At 34.3% G+C, this 26619-nt stretch overlaps 1 protein-coding gene and 1 pseudogene across 1 annotated transcript; one reads left to right on the forward strand and one right to left on the reverse strand.

Annotated features, from left to right (window-relative positions):
• On the reverse strand, window positions 1–25919 carry LOC120215462 (actin-like). Its single transcript, XM_039213146.1, has 6 exons — window positions 25907–25919; window positions 7738–7745; window positions 1703–1772; window positions 1171–1564; window positions 147–760; window positions 1–73 (listed from the first exon to the last, which is right to left on the reverse strand). The coding sequence occupies exons 3-6, from the start codon at window positions 1760–1762 to the stop codon at window positions 8–10; spliced, it is 1134 nt and encodes a 377-aa protein (XP_039069077.1). The 5' UTR covers window positions 1763–1772; window positions 7738–7745; window positions 25907–25919; the 3' UTR covers window positions 1–7.
• LOC120215461 lies at window positions 17826–19583 on the forward strand (annotated as a pseudogene).
• Window positions 25920–26619: the final 700 nt, after the last annotated feature.

The raw sequence follows: 26619 nt of genomic DNA on the forward strand, positions 1-26619 counted from the left end.
CTTGTGCTCAGAAACACTTCCTATGCACAATTGAAGGGCCAGATTCATCATATTCAGCTTTAGCAATCCACATCTGCAATTACACCAATAGTTCAGTCCCGTGTTTGAAAATTGCTCGTAAAATTCTGCCAAGAATATAAACTTACCTGTTGGAAAGTGCTGAGGGATGCTAATATGGAACCACCGATCCACACACTGTACTTCCTCTCAGGTGGTGCAACCACCTTAATCTTCATGCTGCTAGGAGCCAGTGCTGTAATCTCTTTGCTCATTCTATCCGCAATACCAGGGAACATGGTGGTGCCACCGCTGAGCACGATGTTTCCATATAAATCCTTTCTGATATCCACATCACACTTCATTATGGAGTTGTAAGTTGTTTCATGGATACCAGCAGCTTCCATACCAATCATGGATGGCTGGAAAAGGACTTCTGGGCATCGGAATCGCTCGGAACCGATGGTTATCACCTGACCATCAGGCAACTCATAGCTTTTCTCGACAGAAGAACTGGTCTTGGCAGTTTCTAGTTCTTGTTCAAAGTCGAGGGCAATGTAAGCCAACTTTTCCTTCACGTCCCTCACAATTTCCCGTTCAGCTGTAGTGGTGAACGAGTAACCACGCTCGGTTAAAATCTTCATCAGGGCATCAGTGAGGTCACGACCGGCAAGATCGAGACGCAAGATTGCATGTGGAAGAGCATATCCCTCGTAAATAGGGACAGTGTGGCTAACACCATCCCCAGAATCAAGAACAATACCTGCGCCAAACACACACAACAAATATCTCGCATCAGATAACTTTGCATTACCATATTAAGTACAGCAAATCAAGCATATTAAGTGCAGCAAGTCAAGCATATGATCTTTCAGATAACTTTGTAATATGATGCAAGAAAGCAAAATACATTTTAGCCTATGCTAAACACAAAATCTTCTTATAGATCATATTCTATTCTTGGAAGTTCATTTCTCCGAATTTTAGCTGTCTAACAAGGTACAATAATAAGCCTTCCTACTGAGAGACCTTTCAACAATGAAATTATTGTTAGTTGGCGAAGGCATGTGATCTTCCTTCAATGAGATACCAAAACAAGTTAATGGGTAATGACACAAAACATTGCGAGACAAATTGAAACAGATGATAGTTTAGAGGAAACAAATGGCTTACCAGTTGTTCGACCACTAGCATACAGAGAAAGAACAGCCTGAATAGCAACATACATAGCAGGAGCATTGAAGGTTTCAAACATGATTTGGGTCATCTTCTCACGGTTAGCCTTTGGGTTAAGAGGGGCTTCAGTGAGGAGAATCGGATGCTCCTCTGGAGCAACACGAAGTTCATTGTAAAACGTATGATGCCAAATTTTCTCCATGTCATCCCAATTATTGACAATGCCATGCTCAATTGGGTACTTGAGAGTTAAAATACCACGCTTAGATTGAGCCTCGTCGCCAACATAGGCATCTTTCTGCCCCATACCGACCATCACTCCGGTATGGCGCGGACGACCGACGATGCTAGGAAACACTGCCCTGGGAGCATCATCCCCAGCGAATCCAGCCTGAGAAACAATTCTCAAAACTTGTCATTGGACAACATTTAAATTAATAATACCATTCTCAAAACAATGTCAAGCTAAATTTACAAATTTATAATTCGAACAGCATTAAAATTAATGATAAGGTATCAAGCCAAGTACCTTAACCATTCCTGTTCCATTATCACAGACAAGGGGCTGAATATCCTCACCATCAGCCATCTTTTACGGTCTGAAACAAAAGCAACAGTATCAGTACCAAGAAACAAAAGCAACAGCATCAGTACCAGAAACAAAAGTCTAGGAACTTAAAGTCGTATCTAACAATACCATAGATTGGTGTGAAATCTGATATTTAAACAATTCAACCATAAGTAATTAGTACTTTCAAATTTCCAACTCAGATATCTGTAAGTTCTGTAAAATCCAATTCCACAAATATGTTTTAAAATTCAAATCCTTAAATTATCCGCAATAAATCTGCATATGACTGTCCAATCAAAATTAATTAAATCAACTCCAGGATATTCAAATCATCAAATGAGTCCAAGAATACCTTAAAAAGGCAAAGAGGATAATGAATTTTAATATTCCAATCTTAAGTAAAGAGAATTCGGATAATGCATATCTGAATGTCAATATCCGCCTTTGCTACTAATCCATTGCAAATAGCAATTAGAATATTTAGATTGAAATATTAATCCAAATAGCAATTAGAATATTTAGATTGAAATATTAATCCGAATCCTAGGCACACACAAAAGTCATGTATCAACAAATATCTCATTCCGCACTGTCATCCCTACAGTTAACCAACATTCCAAACCAGAAACTAAAAATGAGTTGGATCAAAAGGTAAACCAATCAAACAAAAGGCGGAAAGAAACAGTGTAAAATCTTAAAAACTCCATAAATTTGTACAGTTCGTAGAAAAGAGAAATCAGATTCGTGAAAGAAAAAAAACTTGATTTAACAAAAGAAACCGACAGATGAAGAAGAAAAAATTACAAGTTCCAAAGCAAAATGTTACCAAATGCGGGGAACTAATCAAACGAATAATAAAATCGAAGATTGAAGAAAAAAACCCTAAAAACGGATTGAAGATTTAAGCTTCTGAGAAGAAAAAAAAACGAATAAAGAGAAGGTGTGTTGAGAGAGTTCGGGTCCTTGAGGTTGTTTTCTCAACTGCCGCCCGCGTTTGGAGCCTGGCGTTGGATTTTTGTGGGTGATTTACAAACGGGGTCATCATTCACCACGTGGAATTATCGAATGTTCGTTATCCGCTACATCTAAGATGTACCATAAATATTACCCAGCATTTGATAATTTCAGACTTACTAAAAATATTTAAAAATAAATAAATTTCATAAATACCAAATATAATAAATACAAAGACAGTGCTTAAATTTGGGTTCATTCAATAACTTAAAACAAAATTGGTGAGAGTCATTTTCGTTCGAGTTCTTATTATTATTATTATTATTATTATTATTATTGTAGACACTAATTTTCGTTCGAATTTATTTATATATATATATATATATATATTATATAGTTTTGAAAACGATTTTTTAAAATGTATATATTATATAGTTTGAAATCATTTTGAAAATTTATATAATATATGGTTTTTAAAAACATTTTGAAAACTTATATAATATATGATTTTTAAAAAAACATTTTAAAAATTATATAATATATATTTTTTAAAAACATTTTGAAAATATATAATATATGGTTTCTAAAACATTTTGAAAATATATATATTATATAGTTTTTAAAACATTTTGAAAACATATATAATATATAGTTTTTAAACCATTGAAAGCATATATATATATATATATATATATATATATATATATATATATATATATATATATATATATATTATATAGTTTTTAAAATATTTTGAAAACATATATATATTATATAGTTTTGAAAATATTTTGAAAATATATATATTATATAGGTTTTGAAAACATTTTGAAAATTATATAATATATGATTTTTTTTGAAATTGTTTTTTAAATATATAATATATAGTTTCAAAATATTTTTGAAATTATATATATTATGTAGTTTTTAAAAAAATTTATATATATATATATAATATTATTTTTATTCATTTTATTTATTTTTATTTTTAATATTTTTTTATTTTATTTTTTTTAATTCCTTTTTTGTTTTTTCGGAACAAGTCCCAAATGAAGTCCAACGAAGAGCCCAACCGGGTTTAGGCCTGACCCAGCCCAATCCTAGATTAGGGTTTCAAGACTTAAGCAGGGCGCCACATGTATGGCGCGTGAAAGTCACACGCAGATCGAAGCTAACAGCCTGCGATATTTCCGGCCACTCATCGGTCATGCGAATAATCCCAGCTAAATCGAAATTGGCCCATCCCGTTTTATCCGGTCAACCACTAGCGGTTCACAACCCGAAATAAAACGGGAACGACCCCGTTGCCATTGTAAACAGCCCCATTGGAGGGCTATATAAATACCACCAAACGGAGCCACAAGGGGACATCAACGGCGAGATCGAAACACAGAACCAACAGTCGGGAAAAACAACACAACCGGGAATGAAACACAATAACAATACAGCCAAAACACAAACTAAGCAACAACGATCCCACGAGAACAGAAAAGCAACACAACGACCGACCACAACGACAACATCGAATCACAACAAGCACAAATGAAACAAACAAAGCAACAACAAATATAAAAAATGAGAGCATCGTTCAACTGATGAAGTCACCGAAAAAACGAAAGGTCGCCGGAAAAGGTAAAAACGAAGGGGTTTTGTTAGATCTACGTCGATTTAAAGGGGTTTTGGGGATTTGGGTTGTGGTGTTGTATTCATGGGGTTGAGGGCTTTCGAAGGGTAGTATCCGGCCACTGTGGACGGTGACAGAGCAATTTTCGGACGGCGATCGTCCGTGGGGTTCCATCAGAGAGGATGACCGAAGATGGGGAACCCTGAGAGTATGTTGGGAGAAGAATGAGAGTTTTTTTAAGATTTGCGTAAAAGTGATTTTTTTTTAGTTTTTGGGCTATTTATAGCCGAGGGGCTTGTGTGTAATTAGGGGATAGTTAAATTCTTTCTGTCGTCCCCCAACTTTTGAAGTGTAATTCATTTTGGTCACCTATACCAATTTTGCCTCTGAATTTTCAATTTATTCAATTTAATCCCTATTTATACTTTTTATATTTTACGAACTAACCCTCTAATTTTGTTTTTTTTTCTTACAGTTTGTTTTTAGCATTAATTTCAATCCATAAAGTCCAATTTAATTCAATTTGGTCCTTTTATTTATTTATTTATTTATTTACTTTTCCTTTCAGTTTTTTTGTTAATATTTATATTCCAAACATTTTTAAATTTCAAAATTTAACCCTATTTTTTATTATTTTTATTTTATTTCATTGTTTTTTTATTTTTTATTTACTTTATTTTTACTCAATTTTATTTTTTTTATTTTTTTATTTTTTATTACTATTATTATTTTAATTTTTTTATTATTCTTTTTTTCATGTTTATTTTCATTTTTACAATCTAACACTTTCGACTTTTTAGGGATACTTTCAATCGATCAAAGATAATTAATTAGAATTAAATTTTTAAATTTTAATTTTCGTAATTAAAGACAACCGACAAATTAATTGGTACCGAAAGGGCATTGAAAGGGTGCTAATCCTTCCTTGACTGTAACTGACTCTCGAACCCGATATATTTCTGGTAAAACGCATATCAGGTAAGATGGTGTCTGATCCACCTAAATATTTTTAAAATGATCGGTGGCGACTGTAACCCATTATTTCAAGTCGAAGACCAATTTCGAGCCCACCCGAAAGACGACCTCGACAGCTTGGCGACTCTATTGGGGACATGTAAGTGAGTTAGGCTAGAATTAATTTTCGGTTGTCTTTTTAAGCGAAAATAGTAAATTTAAATTTATTTATTCGATTCCAATTATTTATCTTTGATTATTTTCCAAATAAATAGTTGTACTGACGTTTTTTAATTATTTCAGATTTTTGAAAAAAGTTTTTCATCTCAGGCTCTATACCCGAGCTCTGGTGGGGGTGAAAGTGACGCCTTCGTGGGAATTTATTCTCCGTATGGGCCTAGCAAGTAACCTTCGGGATTCATATACCTTATGTCTTCGTGTGAATTTATTCTTTGTATGGGCATAAGGGAATGCATCCTCTCGAGTTTAACTTAGTCCACATAAGCTTGTAATGGGCTTAGGACTATGGGTCTGGCAAGCCCAAGGGGGTACCAGCAAGGAGAACTCAGGTACCTTCTTTAGAACCAAAACTGGGAGACTACAGGGAATTAGAGCCCACCCCATAACCTCATTGCAAACCCTAGGCTATTTTGAGAATATTTCCTGCTTTATTTTATGTTCAAAGCATGTGAACTAGAAATTTATGCGGTTAGGACTTGTTCAAAATTAACATGCGGGATAGAGATCATGTCCGGGTAGGAATAATAAGCATGTGGGGAAGACATCATGTGGGGTAGAACTTTTATTTTCATTATTTTTTTGATTATTATCCTTACCTCGCTAACTCTTTTCATTTTTTTTCTCTTTCATTTTATTTGCATCATTCAAAAGAGGGGTTGATCCACTAAAACATGTTCGTTAAACCTAAATAATTTGCATTAATGGACAAAGTGGTTGTAATACGAGAGGTGAAAAACGCAGAGGTCTGGCTATGGTCAGGGAGACAATCTGCAAGATAATTCAACCAAGAAGATGTAGTACCCGCAATCGAAGAATATGTCACTCTGTTGTATTGTAAAGGACTAAGAATGAACCAGGATTTACACCGAGCACACCAAAAGTCAACTTTTTGAGCTGGCAAAGGTTGCAGGGGCAAGAAGAGAAAAAGGTTACTGACCTTGGGAGTCCCTTCAAAGACAACAAGAACAAGATGGTAAAGCGATAGCTGAAATGGGAGGCTATTGTTGATGAATTCAAGGAACAAGCAGATAAACTTCGGATAGTTCCTATCGATGGAAGGCTCCAATGGTGTTTTCGTTAGGGAGCAAACTCAACAAAGGGTGAAAACCAAAGATGCAGCCATTCGAGACTTCTTGGGGTGAGTACAAAAAGCAGCTCAGAGAGGTTGGGACAGTTCGACAGGGTATTCAACCGGTGACAGAAAAATGCAGAAGACGAATCAACCTGTTAGAAGCTGTTCGGGGTCTAAAAGAACATACCTTTAATATATTTTTTGTCTCTTAAGAAATAACACTTTTGTCCCCTATAAGGATTATTTATAATAACAGACACATTTTTGGATCAATACCTCGAACATTTCATACATCATGCATTTAGACATATTTTGTATTTTGTTATTTTCATTTCTTTACATTCGCATTAACTAACAGAAGAATGTCTCGTCAAAAAAGGGAACAAATGTTGGATATACCACCTCAAGCATTGGACACACCCCATCCACATAACACCCGCTCAAAAAAGAAGAATATGGAAGAAAAAATTGCTCAACTCGAGGAGAACATGTTAAAGTTACAGAGGGAGTTAGAAGAGAACATAAACCAGAACAATCGGAGTACTCTGGATACAATCACAAAGATCCAATAGTCCCTGGTCGATCAGATTGTTGCTAAGTTAGTTGGCTTACATCAGACAAGTGCGCCTGGGGCAGTTTAATCGGAAGGGATAACTATACCACCTACCTCACTGGTGGTTGTCTCACCTAGAATCTTACCGAAACTTCAAGGGGACTTATCCGCTGCAAAAGCAAAGGCCTCGTCTACTGTAAAGGTACAAACTTCTGTATCTAACCCCAAAATTTGAGAAGTTTGATGGGAATAGTTACCCATCAGCCCACATCACCATGTTTTGCCGAAAGATGACAGGATATATAGGAAACGACCAACTCCTGATTCATTGCTTCTAGGAGAGTCTGTCGGGCTCAGCCATTCGGTGGTACAATCAGCTAAGGTGATCCCATATCAAGACTTGGAAGGATTTAGCCAAGTCATTTCTGAAATAATACAAACATGTCTGACATGAGGCCAGATCAAGTTATGCTACAAAGCATGGAAAAGAAACATAACGAAAGTTTCAGACAATACACACAAAAATGAAGGGATTTAACTGTGCAAGTTTATCCACCATTGGATGAGAATGAAACTAGAAAGCTCTTCATGCAAACACTGAAGGCTCCTTACTTCGAGCACCTAGTTACAATCATATTCGGTAATTTTTCAGACTTAGTTATGGCCATGAGATGGCAGAAACAACCATAAAGCAATGCAAGATTGAGGAAAGGGAGGTAAGTAAGAAACCTCCTATTAAAAAGAGGGATGGAGAGATTAACAACATCAATACCCACAACACTAATAAAGGTGTTACAATCTCTGGCCCAAAATCAAATATAGTTGTACCGTCAGGTACTTCTAGTCAAGATTCCAGAGAACCTAAAAAGGGAAGGAAATATTTTGACCCTATTCCTATGACCTACAAAGAGTTTTACCAACAACTTTTTGACACCCACGTAGTGTCATCATATCCGGTGGAACCCATGAAGCCTATATACCCCAAGTGGTACAATGAGAATCCTCATTACGAATATAATGGTTGTGTCCTAGGGCACACTATTGAGAATTGTTATGCATCCAAGAGAATCGTACAGAAAATGCGTAACAAGAATTAGATCGACTTTAACAACTCGGGGCATCCAAATGAGGAAGAAGATCATTTCATGTCATCATTTGCAGCATCTTCTTTGAATTTGTTTTTAAACTTTCTCATATTTTTGTGTAACTTGTTTTTTGAACTTTTTCTTTATATGAATATTTAAATGAATGTATACTACTTTAAAGATTATGAGCAATGAATCAATTTTGTAGACTTGAAATTCTTTGAATATCAACTGAATTAAAAAACTCTGTAAATGATTCAGAGTTACAGATCTTGGACAAAGTGACATGAATTAAAAACTGATAAAACAAAGGACTTTGAGTTTACCCTAGAAGATACGCTCGAACATCATACCCTTCTCTTACAAGAACCGATATAGCCTTTTCCTCTTGTAAGAGAATGAACAAGAGGCTTGGTATTTAGGTGTACATATGAGCAGACAACATGGGGTATCTTTTGCGTATGACATTATTATACTTTTGTTTAAGACGTTCAATGAAGATAATGATCTTCACAGAAAAAATAGTTGAGTAGGTAAATCTAGTTTAGGTTAGTTGCTTAGAAATTGAACTCTAAAAGATTAATTTTTTTACTTTCAACAATACATAGACTATAACAAGTTCTTCTTGGCAATCTTAAGAAATTGAATCCGTAAAGCTGAGCTATTCCACTAAGGCAATTGGTTATAGAGGAAACTCGAAAGCCCTGGCTTTATGAATAGATTGCATTCAAATCATGACATTTCTTAGACACTTGGGGATTCGATGTTAGCTCCACTGAAATTGTCAGACTGAAGACTTTGTGATGAGATGAACCCTTCAGTTAACCTGATAAAAGTGATTATAATATTAAGTTGTCCCTATAAAGTAATTGGTTAAACATCCCAACTTTGGATTCAGCTAACAGACGATGGCAAATTAAATCAAATTTATCTAAATAAGGAGTCTCGGTAAAGATGGACTAATGGAGTTAAGTAACACCTGTTATAGTTAATTTCACACGAGCACTCAGGAATTTCATTTTTAGATCGATATTTTTTCACTGTCTTTATTATAGAAGCCTACGAAGCTTGAACAAATGGAAGATTTCAGAGAACCAAAAATAGAAGGTCTGGTAATTGATTGTGCTAGTTGCGTCATCCTTTCCACATCCGATTAAAATTCCAAGTCGAGAAAGAAGGGCATGTTGTGATGTTAAAAATGATATTTTGGTGGCCAAAATTTTAGAAAACAGGAAGTCAACCTGAAACTAACTCATCAACTTGGACATTTGTCAAAGAGTTATAACTCTGAAAGCATTGAAGAACTATTGATTCTTTTGATTTTCTGTGAACTCATATTTATGATTTGATTCGATTGCGAGCCTGAATTAAGGGGCAATGTTTTCAAAATTATTATATTTTCATATCTTTTTCTTCCCTCCTAAAATAAGAGAAAAGAGGAAAAACATTTTCAAACAGGAAAGTCTCAAATGTGAAAAGTCCTGGAAGTTGTTGAGGCTCATCTTGCCTTTATTTGAAGAAAGAACAAACAATGCCAAATTTTGAGCATTTCACATTCTTGGAAGCAATTAATCCAAGTGATCAGATAGAACTTGTAACACTCCCTTGTGACATTGTCAGTAACCCGAGAAGAAAATAGGACATGATCGATTCCAAAGTCCAGATTGACAGACAAAGAACGAGACTCCATCCAGAAGATAAAACAGAACTAATTCATGTTGCATGCATCTTAGACATACTTAAGAGTATCACATTTATCATTTTTTAGCATACATAATTTTTTGCAGCTTCAAGAGTCAAGTTTCAACTTTAAGACGAAAGACACTCAATTCAAACGCACCTTCAGGAATTGATGGTGGTTGCTTAACTCAGAAGCGAGGAGCTACACCTCAACCAATTTGACATATTGAAATATCGACAGATTTTAGAATCAGCTTCATACGGGTTTGAGAGCCAATTCGAAACGGACCCAGTTCAGCTTAACTCAACGACGAGTGACTAGTTTCCAGTTAACGTTTTCAAGCCAGATTTCAACTTCACGATGGATGATATTCAACTGACAGAATTTACCACTTGGCTTTCCCGTGAAGGGGAGTCATTTGAAGAACTATTATCGGCTTAAGACCCGTGAAGGGGGACAATTCTGTATTTAAAGGAAATTTACAGCACAGCTTAAGCCGAGAAAAGTTGTCTATCGACAAACAACTCTCAAGGTTTATTCAGATTCAATTTCAACTTCACAGTGAATGATATTGGACTGGAAGCAATGTAACTTACAAGATTGGATTTCAACTTCACAACGAAGGATATCCAATTCAGAGCTCAACTTCACAGAGAATGAGCCATCAACGATTTCAACTTCACGACGAAGGATATCGTGCCCAAGTAGATTGACTTAGTTTCACTGCAAATTAGTCATCTGCAATAATAGGGGGTTATCTCCCAGCCTATTTGCAGCATAGCTCAAGGCGAGAAGGGATATTTGTCAATAAAGACCTTCGAGTTCGATTACATTCAGCTCAAAGGCATTCAAATTTATAGCATAGCTCAAGGCGAGGAGGGCTATCTGTCAGCAAAGACCTTCGAGTTCGATTACATTCAGCTCAAAGACATAGCTCAAGGCGAGAAGGGCTATCTATCAACAAAAATTGTCGAGTTCGATTTCATTCAGCTCGATGACACATCAACCACAGGGTAGCATCGAGAAGCTACTTTCTGGTTGAAGCCTAGGTCTTCAAGTCAAGAAGAAGATATGGGGAAATCTCTCAGCTTAGTGCATCATAACTCAATGCGAGAAGGGTTATATGTCAACGAAAACTTTCAAGTTTGATTCCATTCAGCTCGATGACGTATCATCTATTTTTCGATTAAAGTTTGAACCGAGGTCTTTAAGTTAAGAAGAAGACCTGGGTTAGTTGTGCTTTAGCAATAAGAAACCATCTTCCAGCAGTATAGCTTAGGTCGAGAAAAGCTATCTATCAATGAAAACTTTTGAGTTCGATTTTGTTCAGCTCGAGGGCCTATCAACCACATGATGGAATCAAGGAACTATTTTCCAGTCAAATTTTTAAACCGGGGTCTTTAAACCGAGAAGAAGACCGAAGTTGACTATAATTTGGCAACGAGAAGCCATATTCCGATTCAAACTCCAAACTACGGCTTCAATTCCATATCGTTTCAAGACAGACTTGACTTCACTACGGAGTAGTCATCCGTAACTCAATTTGACATGGAGTTGTTCTTAATTGTGATATCAGAGTCAATTTCAAATGAGGATATTAGACTTGGGGTCCCCTTCATACCGAATGAAAATTGGCGTCCTTTTATCTTTGCCATATTTTTCGTTCCACGAAAAAGAAAAAAGAGGGACAGCTATAGACACTCATTTCCGTCCGAATTATATATATATATATATATATATATAATATAGTTTTTAAAACGATTTTTTTGAAAATGTATATATTATATAGTTTGAAATCATTTTTGAAAACTTATATAATATATGATTTTTAATTTTTTTTTTGAAAATTATATAATATATAGTTTTTAAAAACATTTTGAAAATATATAATAAATATATGTTTCTAAAACATTTTGAAATATATATATTATATTTTTTAAAACATTTTGAAAACATATATATTATAGTTTTTAAAACATTTTGAAAAACATATATATATATATATATATATATATATATATATTTTTTTGAAAATATTTTGAGAATTACATATATATGATTTTTTGTAAAAGTTTTTTAAATATAATATAATTTCAAAATATTTTTGAAAATATATATTATGTAGTTTTTGAATATATGTTTATATATAATATTATTATTATTTCTTTTTTATTCATTTTATTTATTTTTATTATATATGTTTTTTTTTTCTTTTTTTAATTCCTTTTTGTTTTTTCGGTCCAGATCCCAAATGAATTCCAACGAAGAGCCCAACCGGGTTTGGGCCTGATCCAACCTAATCTTGGATTAGGGTTTTAAGACTTAAGTAGGGCGCCATACTTTCATGTAGATCGAAGCTAACAGCCAGCGAGATTTTTGACCACTCATCGATCATGCGAATAATCTCGGCTAAATTGGGACTGACCCATCCCGTTTTAGCCGGTCAACCACGAGCGGTTCACAGCCCGAAATAAACGGGAACAACCCCGTTGTCATCGGAAACAACCGCGTTGGGGGGCTATATAAATACCACCAAACGGAGGCACAAGGGGACATCAACGGAGAGATCAAAACACATAATCAACAGTCAGGAAAAACAACACAACTGGGAATGAAACACAATAACAACACAGCCAAAACTCAAACCAAACAACAATGATCCCACACGAAAACAGAAAAGCAACACAACGACCGGCCACAACGACTACATCCAACCACAACAAGCACAAAAGAAACAAATAAAGCAATAACAAAAATAAAAAGAGAATAGCATTTTCAATTGAAGAAGTTGCCGGAAAAATGAAAGGTCGCCGGAAAAGGTAAAAATCGAAGGGGCTTTTGTTAGATCTATGCTGATTTAAGGGAGTTTTGGGGATTTGGGTTGTGGTGTTGTATTCATGGGATTGAGGGCTTTCGAAGGGCGTGGTTTATAGGTATCCAGCCACCGCCCATGGTGGCCGGAGCGATTTTCGTACGGCACTCGTCCGTGGGGTTCCATCGGAGATGATGGTCGGAGATGGGGAACCTTGAGAGTGTTTTGGGAGAAGAATGAGATTTTTTTAAGATTTAGGTAAAAATGATTTTTTTTAGTTTTTGGGCTATTTATAACTGAGGGGCTTATGTGTAATTAGGGGATAGTTAAATTCTTTCCGCCGTCCTTAACTTTTGAAGTGTAATTTATTTTGGTCACTTGTCCCAATTTTGCCTCTGAATTTTCAATTTATTCAATTTAATCCCTATTTATACTTTTATATTTTGCGAATTAACTTTCTAATTTTGTTTTTTTTTCTTGCAGTCCATTTTTAGCATTAATTTCAGTCCATAAAGTTCAATTTAATTCAATTTGGTCCTTTTATTTATTTATTTATTTATTTTTCCTTTCGTTTTTTTGTTAATATTTATCTTCCAAACATTTTTAATTTTCAAAATTTAACCATATTTTTTTATTTTTTATTTTATTTCATTTTTTATTTATTTTATTTTTACTCAATTTTATTTATTTTTATTTATTTTATTACTATTATTATTTTAATATTTTTATTATTATTTTTTCATGTTTATTTTCATTTTTACAATCTAACACTTTTGACTTTTTAGGGATAATTTCAATCGATCAATGGTAATTAATTCGAATTGAATTTTTAAATTTTAATTTTCGCAATTAAAGACAATCGAAAAATAAATTGATACTGAAAGGGCAGTACAAGGGTGTTAATCCTTTCTTGACTGTAACCGACTCCCGAACCCGCACATTTCTGGTAAAACGCATATCATCTAAGATGGTGTCCGATCCACCTAAATATTTTTAAAATGATCGGTGGAGACTCTAACCCATTATTTCAAGTCGAAGCTCAATTCTGGGCCCACACAAAAGACGGTCGCGACAATTATTATATAATAATATTATTATTATTACAAGCTTAATACACCCAGACTTGAGGTCCAGTTACAAAACAACAAATCCAAAGCCCATTTACAAGAACCCTAAGTCCCAAACCCAAAGATAAAATGGAGGTCAAGACCTGAGAAGATAAATCGGAGGCCCAGACCCGAGAAGTCCAGCAGATCCAGAATCGGTTCAGGCCCAAAATCGATCCAGGCCGAGAAATCCATAACCCAGTAGCTAGGGTTCCCACTCTCAGCTCCAGCCGCCAGCAATCATCACAGTTCAATAAAAAGGGAAATGGAGTGCCCATATTCGTTTAGCAGAAACCCTAAGGTTTCATTACAACCCTAGGGCTATTCCGGCCGTCGCCTCAGGTTGATGGTGAGCTCACCGTCGCCGTCTCCAAGTGTTTCACTCTGATGCTGCAATGCAACCACTGACACCAGCTAAGATCAAAGAAGATATAGGTGTATTTAATGCTCCAATAAATCAACCATAAACCTCACAAACCCTAGGGTGAGTTACCACCATAGCTCCGGTGACTCACTGGATTTCATCATTGCAACCGATCCAAGATGATGCATTCCGAGGCCTATAAAAAGTCTCGACTCACCTGCAAGAAAAGGAAAGAGAAAGGACCAAATGAACAAAAAAAATAAGAGGAGACAGAGAGTAAAATGAAAGAAACAATAGAGAATGAAACAAGGACAACCAACCAACACAATAACCAAAACAACGAAAAAAAGAAAAGAAAAGAGGAGGTGATCTTACTTTCGTCGGAGCCTCCACGCGTCATCAAACCGTCGGATTTTGAAGGTAAAAAAATATAGATCTAGGCCGATTGGGAGGCTTTTAGGATAAAAGGGGCTCAAAATCGGGATTAGGAAGGTGAGAGCTTCGATTTGGTTTTTTTTTTTTGAATTTTGATCACCGTGAACGATGGTCGGCTGTGCTTGTCGCCTCCGGCGTGTGGTGGTTGTTCTCCCTCCTTTGAGGGAAAGCTAGAGAGAAGTGAGAGCTTCTGCGTAAAAGGCTAATTTTTGGTGTATTATACCCCTTCCCGAATGACGTCGTTTTGGGGAGGGGCCTCTGCGTAATTTTGGGAATGGGAAAATCACGTCTGTGGTCCTTGTACTTTGTATTCCTTAACATTAAGTCACTGAAATCATGTTTCTGTGTATTTCAATTTGGTATTCGAATTTTATTTTATTTCTTTTTAGTCACTAATTATGTTTATATATATTTAAGGTTAATATCTTATTTAGTCCCTGTTATTTTAATAATTTTTATTTTTAGTCCTAAATAATTTATTATGGGTAAATTACACTGTCAGTACCTAGCTTTTGTGATAATTCGAATTAGAGCTATAAGTTTTATTATTTTGCAATTTAAGCCATGATTTTTCTATTTTTAATTTTAAATATTATTATTAGTTTATTTACCATTTTAGTACATAAAATATGATTTATTTACATAGGTAACCTTGAACTTTTGTAGTTTTATAATTTAATCACTAAGTTTACTTTTTAATATATTTACATATTTATCAAATTTTGTAATTATAATGTTTTTTAATGTATTTATTCGATTAATTTATAAAAATATCTCCTTACTTTCTAGGAAGGTATTTTAAAAATTATTCGTATGAAATAATATTTCATTTTATTTTTATCATAGTTTAATATTATTTGAATTTGCCAATTTTAATAATTAACATGATTTATAATCATAAGTACCAATTTTGGGCGTTGTGGGGGTGCTAATCATTTCCCACACGTAACCGACTCTCAAACCCTTTTCAAAGTGAATCTCTGGTCAATCGTAGATCAAATTTTTATCTTTTAAAATTATTTTTCTTAAAATTATTTAAACGATATTTTGGGCATTCGACTTACCTAACCCAAAAGTTGATGACGACTCCAAATTTGTCTATTTTAAATCCACATGTTCCCAAAATTTAAGTCGGACCAATTCCCTATAAGCCCTAAAAAGCCGGTAGGGACCGTTTCGACAAAAATGATGGTCTTCCTATATCAATTTTTTAGTTTTCTTCTTTTTTAAATTTTTTGCATGCTCTCTAATGTGATTTTGTTGTTGATTTAATTTAATTTCATAGATATAATAATGAGGAATGATTATATTTTAGGTTAGTTCAAGATCCAACGAAACTAATAAGAGTAATAATGAATGGTTTCAATTAAGCGTTAACGAAGGTAGATGATGGAAATAGGTCTAGTAATGGGCAACAAGAGGTGATGCAATTATATACCCATTATTAAATAATTTAATATATTAAAAATAAAAAAAAAATACCTATTTTGTTGAAAAAATATCCTACCTATTTTGTGAAAAAATCAATATATTTTACTCCATTTTTAAAATTTTAAATTTGTCACTAATGGGTAAAAAAACATACCTATTTGTTGAAAAAATATCATACCTATTTTGTTGAAAAAATCAATATATTTTTACTCCATTTTTAAAATTTTAAATTTGTCACTAATGGGTAATGTTGAAAAATATCAATATATTTTTACTCCATTTTTAAAATTTTAAATTTTAAATTTGTCACTAATGGGTAAAAATATGGTTTAAGCTTGTTTAGGGTTTAACGAGACTGGTAAAAGAGGTAGAGTAAGGGTAACAGAAGTAGATGGAAGAGATGGGTAGATAATTGGTAAGAGTGTTGTTTAGATTGGTTTAGGGTTTGATGATATTAGCAAAGATGGATAGGGGAGATTTCAATTTAAGGGTTATTTAGATTGGTTAAGAGTAAGTGAGGGTAGATCAGGCTCAGTTTAACGATGTATGTTGGATTTTGATTTTGTGAAGGGATGAGTAGGGGTGTTGGAAAAAAAACTCGTAACCGCTTAAGATTATCGTTAATGATATAATCGTTGCATTTAAAAAGTTAATTAATCGAATTACTAATATTAAACGATTTTAATTAACCGACCTACTAAAAATGATGGTTAACTGTTAAGATTATTGTTACAAATTTTGATAAACGGTTAATCGTTAACAAACTATATTTATAACTATATTTCTAATTTATTATATTTTACACAAATAAATTAATATAATTTTCTATTAATTTTAATTATATATATTCATAAAATTTGTACACAAAAAATTAATATTTTTTATTAATTTATTTTTTTCATTTCTTTGTAAATACAAAAACAAACTTACATCAATATAATTATGTGTTTATTGTTATGTATCAATATATTGGGGGATGTACATACTTATGCCAGTGTAAGTATGTGTTAAGTGCTACACTTTTTATTTTATTCACTCACACCAGTGTAAGTATGCATTAAGTGTTATGTTTTTTTATTTTATTCACTTACACCGGTGTAAATATGTGTTAAGTGTTACACTTTTTGTAGTGAATTATGAAAATTTTTGACAAACAATCGTAATAGGTAAGCCGTAGGTTAACCTGTAACCGAATCGTTAATAACAATTAATCGTTAGCGATTAACTATTTCTTAACGGTTAAGTTACGAACCTAATCGACCGTTTAGGTTAAACGATATGGTTAATCGTCCATGAACAGCCCTAGGGGTGAGTGGTTGTAAGATTGGGGTGAGAGTAAAGAATTTTTTTAATAGTTTAGAATGATTACAAAATAGTATTTATTTAGAATCTTTTTTAGTCGTTGACAACGTTCACAAACCTACATATGTAACTACTTGAACCCCAAGAACTCAAGAAGATAAATATTTTTTTAATAAATGAGACCACCTGATTAATTATTTTTTTCTCTTAATCTTATGTGATATAAATATTAATAAACAAATTATGTTATTATACCTTTTATGATTTGAGAGTTGCTTGTTCAAAATAAGAGTAATTTAAAATTTTAATAATTAAATTTGAAAAAGTTAAACCTTAATGATAAAAATAAGAGCGTAAGAAAATTGGGTAAAAAAGAATGCAAGAAAAATGAAAGATGAAGGAGAAGTGCAATGGTGCATTGCTAATTGGAAATGAGTAGTGATGGGTGTATGGTGGGGCAGTCTTAATTGTAAGCCGAGATTTTCTCTCCTTTTCCAGATATCAATCTATCATTATGTTTCTCTTTCATGATGCTCACGTCTACTTGGATCCTAGAAAGAAAATGCTTCCCTTTGAATTGAAGCTAAGAATATGGAGGAGTTGTTCATTTCACACCACTGCTTATGAATCCCAACTTGGATCCACCACTACCACTGCCGCTGCCTCCTCCTGCTTCCACTCCCTGCGCCCGCCATCCTCAAGAGCGTTTCACCGTCTTCTGTCCCTCATGCCTTTACGAACGTCTCACTCTTCTCGACCCTTCTTCTCGGAAACCTCCCCTTGTTGCCGCTACTTCCACAGCCACCGCTGCGCTTAAATCCATTTTCAAACCTTCTGGAGGAAGCGGTTCCTCCGAACTCCGGAGAACAAAGTCCTTTTCGGCATCAAAAAATGACGGCCTTCCCGGAGGTTTTGAGCCTCAGAGGAAATCTTGGTCACTCTTTTCTCAAGATTACGAGAGAAATCCACATAAAAAAGACGCAGCTGGAAATTTCGGTTCATCTTCAAGTGTTGTTCAAGGACCTGTTTTAGAAACCAACGAAGAAGAGCAAACCGAGAGGGAAACCAATCACGAAAACGATATAGAGTTGGTAGAAGAACGACGACCTGAGGTGGGTGTCGATACAGAGAGTTTAATCGAAGAGAAAGTTGAAGAAATCAAGGTGAAGCCCATGAAGGATCATATAAATCACGATTCGCAAACAAAGAGGAAGAGTACCGGAAGCATCTGGTCGGCCGCTTCAGTTTACAGCAAGAAATTGCAACAATGGAGGCAAAAACAGAAGCTCAGAAAGATGAAAAATGGAGGTGGGTCGGTTAGATTGCCAATGGGAAACTCTTTAGGGAGAAGATCTTGTGATATAGATCCGAGGCTTTCATTTGACGATCCAAGGTATTCAGTCGATGAACCAAGAGTTTCCTGGGATGGGTATTTGATTGGAAAACATTCCCAAGGATCCAAGCAATGGTTTCTCTTATGGAAGATGCTCCAGTTCATAGCGTTATAAGGTCTGATACTCAAATCCCTGTTGAGGATCCTTTAGTAATGGATTCCATTAATGGTGAATCTCTCCCTGGAGGGTCGGCTCAAACAAGGGATTATTATTCTGATTCCAGGAGAAGAAAGAGTCTCGATAGGTCCCGTTCTATAAGGCAAACTGCACCAGCTGTAGTAGCTGAGATGGACGATGTGAAATCCATTTCCACTGTAAAGGTTTCGCCTGCTCTTCTGGATTGCAGGGACTGGAACTCGAATTCCAACTCTGATAGTCTAGGGATGAGCTTTACAGACAATGCATCTATGATTGACAATGGGGAACGCAAAGGGTCGTCTAAGAAATCCAGGAAATGGAGTAAAGCTTGGAACATTTTCGGCTTTATTCATAGGAGTGTTTACAAAGATCACGAGGATGAAGAAGATGAGTATAGTAGAACTAATGGTGTCGAGAGATCATATACGTATTCCGAATCTTGGTCCGAGTTGAGAGGAGGTTTTAATCCAAAGCTTTTAAGAAGCAATAGCTGCGTAAGTTGGCGGAGTTCGAGAGATTTCAGTGGTGCAAGAAAGAACAGTGTCGAGCCGAATGGACGGTTAAGTTTTGACTTTACACCGATGAGCCGGAGATGCGGGTCGGGAAAAAGCAAGGTAAACCATTCACATGCTATTTCAAGGTTGTACTGAATTTGAGATTAATACAAGGTGTTTCTTTTATGGAATATGTTATACATAGGACATTTTTCGATCTTTGATCTCATGTTAGCTTGAGATTATCCCATCTTTGAAATAAATTTAAGGTTTTTCACCTTGGCTTTTGAATGTTGAAAGCCCACATGCATGCATCATTACGCATTGGCAAAAGCAATGATTGTTTCCCCATTAACATCGTTTTCTTCAAACATTATCAGTAAAAGAGAGTTAGGGATCATGCTTTGCCCTCCTTTTTCTCTCGGCATGTAAAAGCTCATCATTTACTCTCTCCTTTTGCCAGTAAAGTCAAAAGATAAAAACAAGTTGACAACCAAAAGCCAAATGCTTGACAAACAAAGTCACAATTAAAACAAGATAAGATGTGGGTTAATAATTTTGTTAATATAATTATGTTCCAAATTTAACTTTCAATAGAATACAAGCAAAAGAAAACTTATTCTTTTCTCATTTTGTGTTCTATATTTCTCTCTTATTTTTATTATGATTATAACTTTCATACATAGCCGATAGTTGATAATTCTCAACCAACAAAATATGAGTTGGATGCGTAGTAGATCTAAAATCTAAGATTTTGATCAAGTTTGGAACTTAAAAGAGAAAAAATAAAAAGTGCCATAAAGAACTTAGAGGATAAAATGTTTTTGATTAATCTAGGATGATTACAATATCAGTTTTAAAGATTCTCGACAATTTGATAATAAAAATGATCACCTTTACAATCTCTAGTGCTCAAACTAAAATCTCTAGAGACACCAACCATCTCCTTAACCAGGTAACTTGATTATGCTTATTAAAGTTAATGTTTTTCATATAAAAAGTTACTTCAAATAGTTTTATTTATTTATAATATAATTACTCATATTATGGTTTATTATTTTACATCTAATAAGAAATATGTCTATTTGTAGTTTGAATGTTCATTGTCCTTGACTTTTAAAAATATTTTTGTCACCAATCAAACATTTTCATGAATATTAAAGAAATGAATATCAATATAAAAAGTTTTAAAGGACTAATCCAAATCAAATATAAACAAACTTAAAAATAATTTTAAATAAACTAACTGTATACATCTGTTTTTGTCCGAGTCAAAAAAATATTATTAATTATTATTATTATTATTATTATTATTCTAATTATATTATAATATTTGCAAGACCATTACAAGACAAATAACCCCAAGTCCAAATAAAGTTCAAGTCCAGAAGCCCAAGAAATGATTTGAATCCAACCCGAGGCCCACGAACTGACTCATCTTCAACTAGGGTTTTGAAACCCTAAAACTACAACATCAAGTCATTATCGCCCTTGTAGCCGTTGGATCTGATGAAGATCCAACGGTTCTCAACTAGTAGATATTAGGGGTTTACCCTAAAGTTATCCAGTCGTCGCCGAATGCTCCAACCGAGCCACTGGACCAACCATCATCGATTAACCACCGAGCTGTCGAACCACCGAAGGCGCTGCGTCACTACATACATCAAACAACAACCAAGAATCAACTAAATCAGCCATCCACTAAACTTGTTTTTTTAAATCAAATAAAATCTCAAGAAATTCGATATCATGCCCTACCATTATTTGAATCAATGGAAAACCCATTCAAAAAATCATTATAAATGATGCATGCAAGGATCCGAAAGGAAAAGGGGGATGTAACCATTCGAAAATATCAATATACAGAGCAAAGAAAAGTTCCAGATTCAAGAAAAAAATTTCGAGGTATTTTACATACAAGTGCTCTTTACCTTCATTTTTGAAAAATGATAAAAAAAAATAAGAAAAATATTATATTTATTTTTACCTTTGTAGTTAGGGATACCCGCTAAAATCGAAAAGTCTCCACCTTTAGAAACTACGATCGCCGGAAATTTAAGTTGTGTGGAATATCGAATGTTTTAGGGTTATTTGGAATTAGGAAAGGGGAAAGTCAAAACCTTTTTGAGTTAAGGTTAGTTTTGAGTTGTTTGGCCACCGCTAGTGGTGGTCGAGATAGCAAAAACCACCGATTTACGACGGTGCTAGGAAGGGCTTAAGTTTCGGTCGAAGCTATCCATTGGGAACTAAGGATAGTTGTGTTTGTTTAGTTGCTTGTTTTGAGGATTAGAGGAAAAGAGGAAGCTTGGGTGCTTCGTCGGTTTAAAGTTTTGGCCACTGTTCCACGGTGGCTAGTCGGAGTATCGGCCTAGGCAAGGTTCAGCCAAAGAAGAAGAAAGAAGGGGAGAGGAAAAGAAAGGAAAACGGCTGAGGGAAAAATTGGTAGAGTTTCAAATGAAACCCTTAAAAGATGATGTTATATCATCTTCAAAACTACACCATTTAAAGGGCTGGGGGCATGCGTGTTTCAACTTGAGGGGTTAATTATATTTAAGGTCCCTCCTAGTTTTTAATACTTTGTTTTAACCATAAACAAAACTCTTATAATATTTTATTTTGAGCTCTTATTTTTCAAATTTTATGTTTAAGTCACTCTTTTATATGTTATATTATATTTTTTTATATTTGACTCTTGTCCTGATGTTTGTAAATATTTCAATTTAATCAATGTTTGACATTTAGAATAAATTATTGATTAGTCCTCTATGTTTCTTGTCATTTTGTTTTAGTCCTATACAAAATTTATTGACTAATTTCATTTTTAATATTTGTAATATTTAATTTTAGTGATTTTGATTATGTTTTTTATAATTGTTATTTTTGTCCCTTAAATTTTTTTAGTCTTTTAAATTCTAGTTTTTACTATTTTGTCCATTAAATTTCTGTTTTTACCATTTTAGTATCTTAAGGTTCATTTTTTACTATTTTAGTCTTTTAAGTTGTGATTTTTGTTATTTTAAACCTTTAAATTTTTGTTTATACTATTTTAATCCTTTAAGTACATATTGTTGCTAGATTTCTTATCGATTATAAGGATTTTCTTTAAATAATTAATTTTAAAAAAATTAATTAATATTCAATAATTGGATCATAGTTTAACTTTGTATTCGATTCATGATTTCCTCCATTTACGACAAATGTGTAAGCGAAACAGTACCAATTTTGGGCGTTGTAGGGTGCTAATCCTTCCCCACGTGTAATCGACTCCCGAACCCATTTTAATTGAATCTTTGTAAACGTAGACCTGTTTTTGTCTTAAAAATAAATTTTCTTAAAATTGTTTTTAAAAGACGTTTTTAGGTATTTGACCTACCTAACCCAAAGGTTGATGGCGACTCTATCCAATTTAATTCAAAATCACCCATTTTCCAAAATTAAAAGTTGTAACCATTTTTAAAAAATAAATAATTGTCCCACCTTAAAAATGGTTATGATAGCTTGGCGACTCTGATGGGGAATTTTTTTTAGAGAGTTAGGCTGTAAGTCGGTTACTCATTGTTGTTGTGGTGGAAATTATGAGTTCGAGTCTTTAGTTAACTTATGATCCTTTTATTAAAGTTTTTAATTGCTTCATTATTTTTATTGTCATACTAACATTTGAATTTTTTGCTTTCAGATCTGTCCAAGTTTTTATCGAGTGGTTTCGTTTTCCTTTTGAGTCAAAGGGTTGAATGTTCCTCCTTACACACATCACGTGCATTTGCATAACATGAGCTCTAGACCCCAGCTTTCATCCAAATTAGTCGGGGTGAATGCTTTACTCTCGTAAGAATTTATTCTTCATATGAGTTTTAGCAAATAACCCACGGGATACATACTTTATACCTTCGTAGGGATTTATTCGTCGTATGGGTATAAGGTAGTGAATCCCCTCGAATTAAACTCGTTCTGCTTGAAACCTGTAGTGGGTGAGGATCGAGGGTTTGGCAACCCAAGGGGGCACTGACATCAAGGACAATTCAAGTACCTTTTTCCTCATAGAGCCAAAACCATGCATATAGTGAACCGTAGAACGATCACCTAGGTATAGCTATACCGAACCTCTTTCCGTCAATAGGTACCCAAATTAAGTGTACACAAAGGAGGAGCGTTTCTAAACCCTTTTCTTTTACTTTAAAATCATAGAATATATTTTTCTTTCCAAATAAAAGCATGTGAACTAGATACCATACGGTTATGATCATTTCCTTGAAAATAATCATTGTGGGTAGAAATCATGTCTGGGTAGGAATGTTATTTAATTAAAGAATGTTTGGGTAGATACCATGATGGGGTAAGTGTTATATTCATCTTTGAATAACATTTTTATCTGTATCGATTATCTTACTTGTACTAACTAATTTTTTTTATTTTGTTTTTATACACTAACTTATTCCTTTTGTTTGTGTCATTTTTCATCATTCTTTGTATTGCATCGTCATAACATAATGCGAAAATGTTGATTCTCAAGGGGATACCCAAGTGGAAATTTTGCACAAGAAGAGATAAAAAATTTCAATCAAGTAGTCGCGTACATAGACATGCGTTGAGGGCTAAGAGAAGTCCAGAGTACCAGAATGAGACTTGTTCGAAGATCGTGCAACATTTGAGATTGGAAAGTTGATCATTTGATCCAAGAAGTAATCCCACAGTAGATTCTTATCTACGATCATCTCATAACTAGCCTTCAAGAAGCGACGCATTGACTTCAGCATCGCCGAGATAATAATAAAGTTAGTCCACAAAGCGTTGAGGGGCATTAGTTCCAAATAAGAAGATACAATACAAAGTAGTGATCTTGAAGATCTTGCAACATTCGAGACTTAAATGACGATCCACTGATCCAAGGAGTAGTCCAGCAATAGATTTTTATCTATGATCATTTTATCATTAACTATTAAAGAGTAATGCACTTCAGCATCACCGGGGCATTAATAGAATTAGGATACAAAGCATTTGAGGGACATCATTTTCAAGGACGAAGACCCAAGATGAAATGACGATCCACTTCAGACTCAATATTTAAGCGAAGGCGTGTATGAAAAATGGGCTATGTTATAATGTGAAAGCATTTATTTTTGGTGAAAATTATTCTACAATATTCATCATTGGGATCAACATTTTTGCATATGCATTTGCATCTTTTCATTTTGCATATGCATTTCATTTTTAAGCATTTTCATAGAAAAAACATGGAGCTAATTCATGAAGGATTCTATAAAGTGGTCCTAACCACGTGACACTACATGGAAGCAAGAAGCTGAAATCAGTATAGTTGGAGTTTGTTCAACTGGTTATAGAACTGAGCCTTCCAGAATGATATGAGAAAATAGTCCCCATATCCCGAGGGCTAGGATATTGATCTCATGTATAGTTACCACATAGGAAGCTCCAGACATTTCGCTGAGAACTGTAAATCATTGAATTGCAAGATCCATAACCTGATGGATTCAGGAGAATGAGCAATCGAAGAAGGATGAGAGCATTTCATCTACCACATTGCAATGAGAACATTGTTTTGTTAAAAATCATTTTTATTCTATATTTTATATTTGTTTAATCTTTTAAATGAATGAACTTATGTTACCTTCTAAGGTTGAATAATTGAGCTATTTTTTAAATCTTTAGTTCTTCGAATATCTAATGAATTTAAGATTCTTTTAATTCTTCAAGAATTATAGATTTATGACATATGGCAAGATCAAACCTTTCTTATTCTGTCTAAAAAATCCATCGATTCTTTACCGAGAATAATACATGAAGATACAAAGAGTCATACCGATACCTTTGAGTCAATAAAGTCACACCATCGTCTTTTTAGATGCAACACTGCATAAAACCTAAGGCATTGAGTTGTTCACTTGAGCATGAACCTTCATACCAGAAGACACAACGTGAGGCATCTCGCATCAATTTTCTGAAGTTGGGTCTAAACAATTGAAACATGCTGGGAGCAAGAAGCAGAAAGGAGAGTTAATTCAAAATAATTCTATCATGCATTAATTAAATTGTTTTCATGTGAATAAAAATTATTCCTGAAAATCTATTCCCCTGGGGATACCTCTTCTGCAAGGACTTCTGTGTATGAGATGTTGAACGAATTTGTTTCATTTATCTATATATGTGGAAGAAATCTGCTCACATGAGTGAAGACATCAATGCAGAGTAGATACCGAAAGGTGAAACAAATGCCAAGTTTGGATGTGTGTAGACTACCGGGATCTCAACCGAGCAAATCCCAAAGATAATTTTACACTACCACATATTAACACATTGGTTGACAATACAACTGGTCATACTCTTTTCTCCTTCATGGATGGTTTTTCAGGGTACAATCAAATCAAAATAAACCCCGAAGATAGGGAAAATACAACATTTATGACATTGTGGGACACCTTTTGTTACAAGGTGATGCCCTTTGGACTTAAGATTACTGGGGCAACATATCAAAGAGCCATGGTTACTTTGTTCCACGACTTGATACATAAAGAAATAGAAGTATACGTGGATGATATTATTGTCAAATCACAAACTGAAGAAGAATATGTGAAGGTCCTAAGGAAGCTATTTTTAAGATTGAGAAAATACCAGCTCAAACTTAATCCAACCAAGTGCACTTTCGGAGCTACTTTAGGGAAATTATTGGGATTTGTAGTCAGTGAAAATGGGATAGAGGTCGATCCTGATAAAGTCAAAGCAATCTTGGAATTACCAACCCCTAGAACGCAAAAAGAAGTACGAGGATTTATGGGGAGGTTAAATTATATTGCCAGATTCATCTCTCAGTTAACGAAGAAGTATGATCCAGTCTTCCGATTATTGAGAAAGCAAAACCCAGGAGAATAGGATTATAGTTGCCAAGAATGTTTTGATAAAATTAAGAGTTACTTGACTAATGCTCCGATTTTAATGCCATCAATCCCAAACAAACCATTGATCTTATACTTGACTGTTTTTTAGAATTCAATGGGATGTGTACTGGCAAAGCATGAAAAAACTGGAAAAAGAGAACGAGCTATTTACTATCTCAATAAGAAATTCACTGACTTTGAGAGTCGATACTCCTCAATTGAAAAGTTGTGTTGTGTTTTGGTATGGACTACTAAGAGACTGAGACAACATTTGTTGTATCTCATAACATGGTTAATATCAAGAATGGATCCATTAAAATATCTGATGGAATCAACTGCTTTAACC

The sequence above is a fragment of the Hibiscus syriacus genome, unplaced genomic scaffold (assembly GCF_006381635.1).
Source record: "Hibiscus syriacus cultivar Baekdansim isolate YM2019G1 unplaced genomic scaffold, ASM638163v2 tig00110120_pilon, whole genome shotgun sequence".
Taxonomy (NCBI): domain Eukaryota; kingdom Viridiplantae; phylum Streptophyta; class Magnoliopsida; order Malvales; family Malvaceae; genus Hibiscus; species Hibiscus syriacus.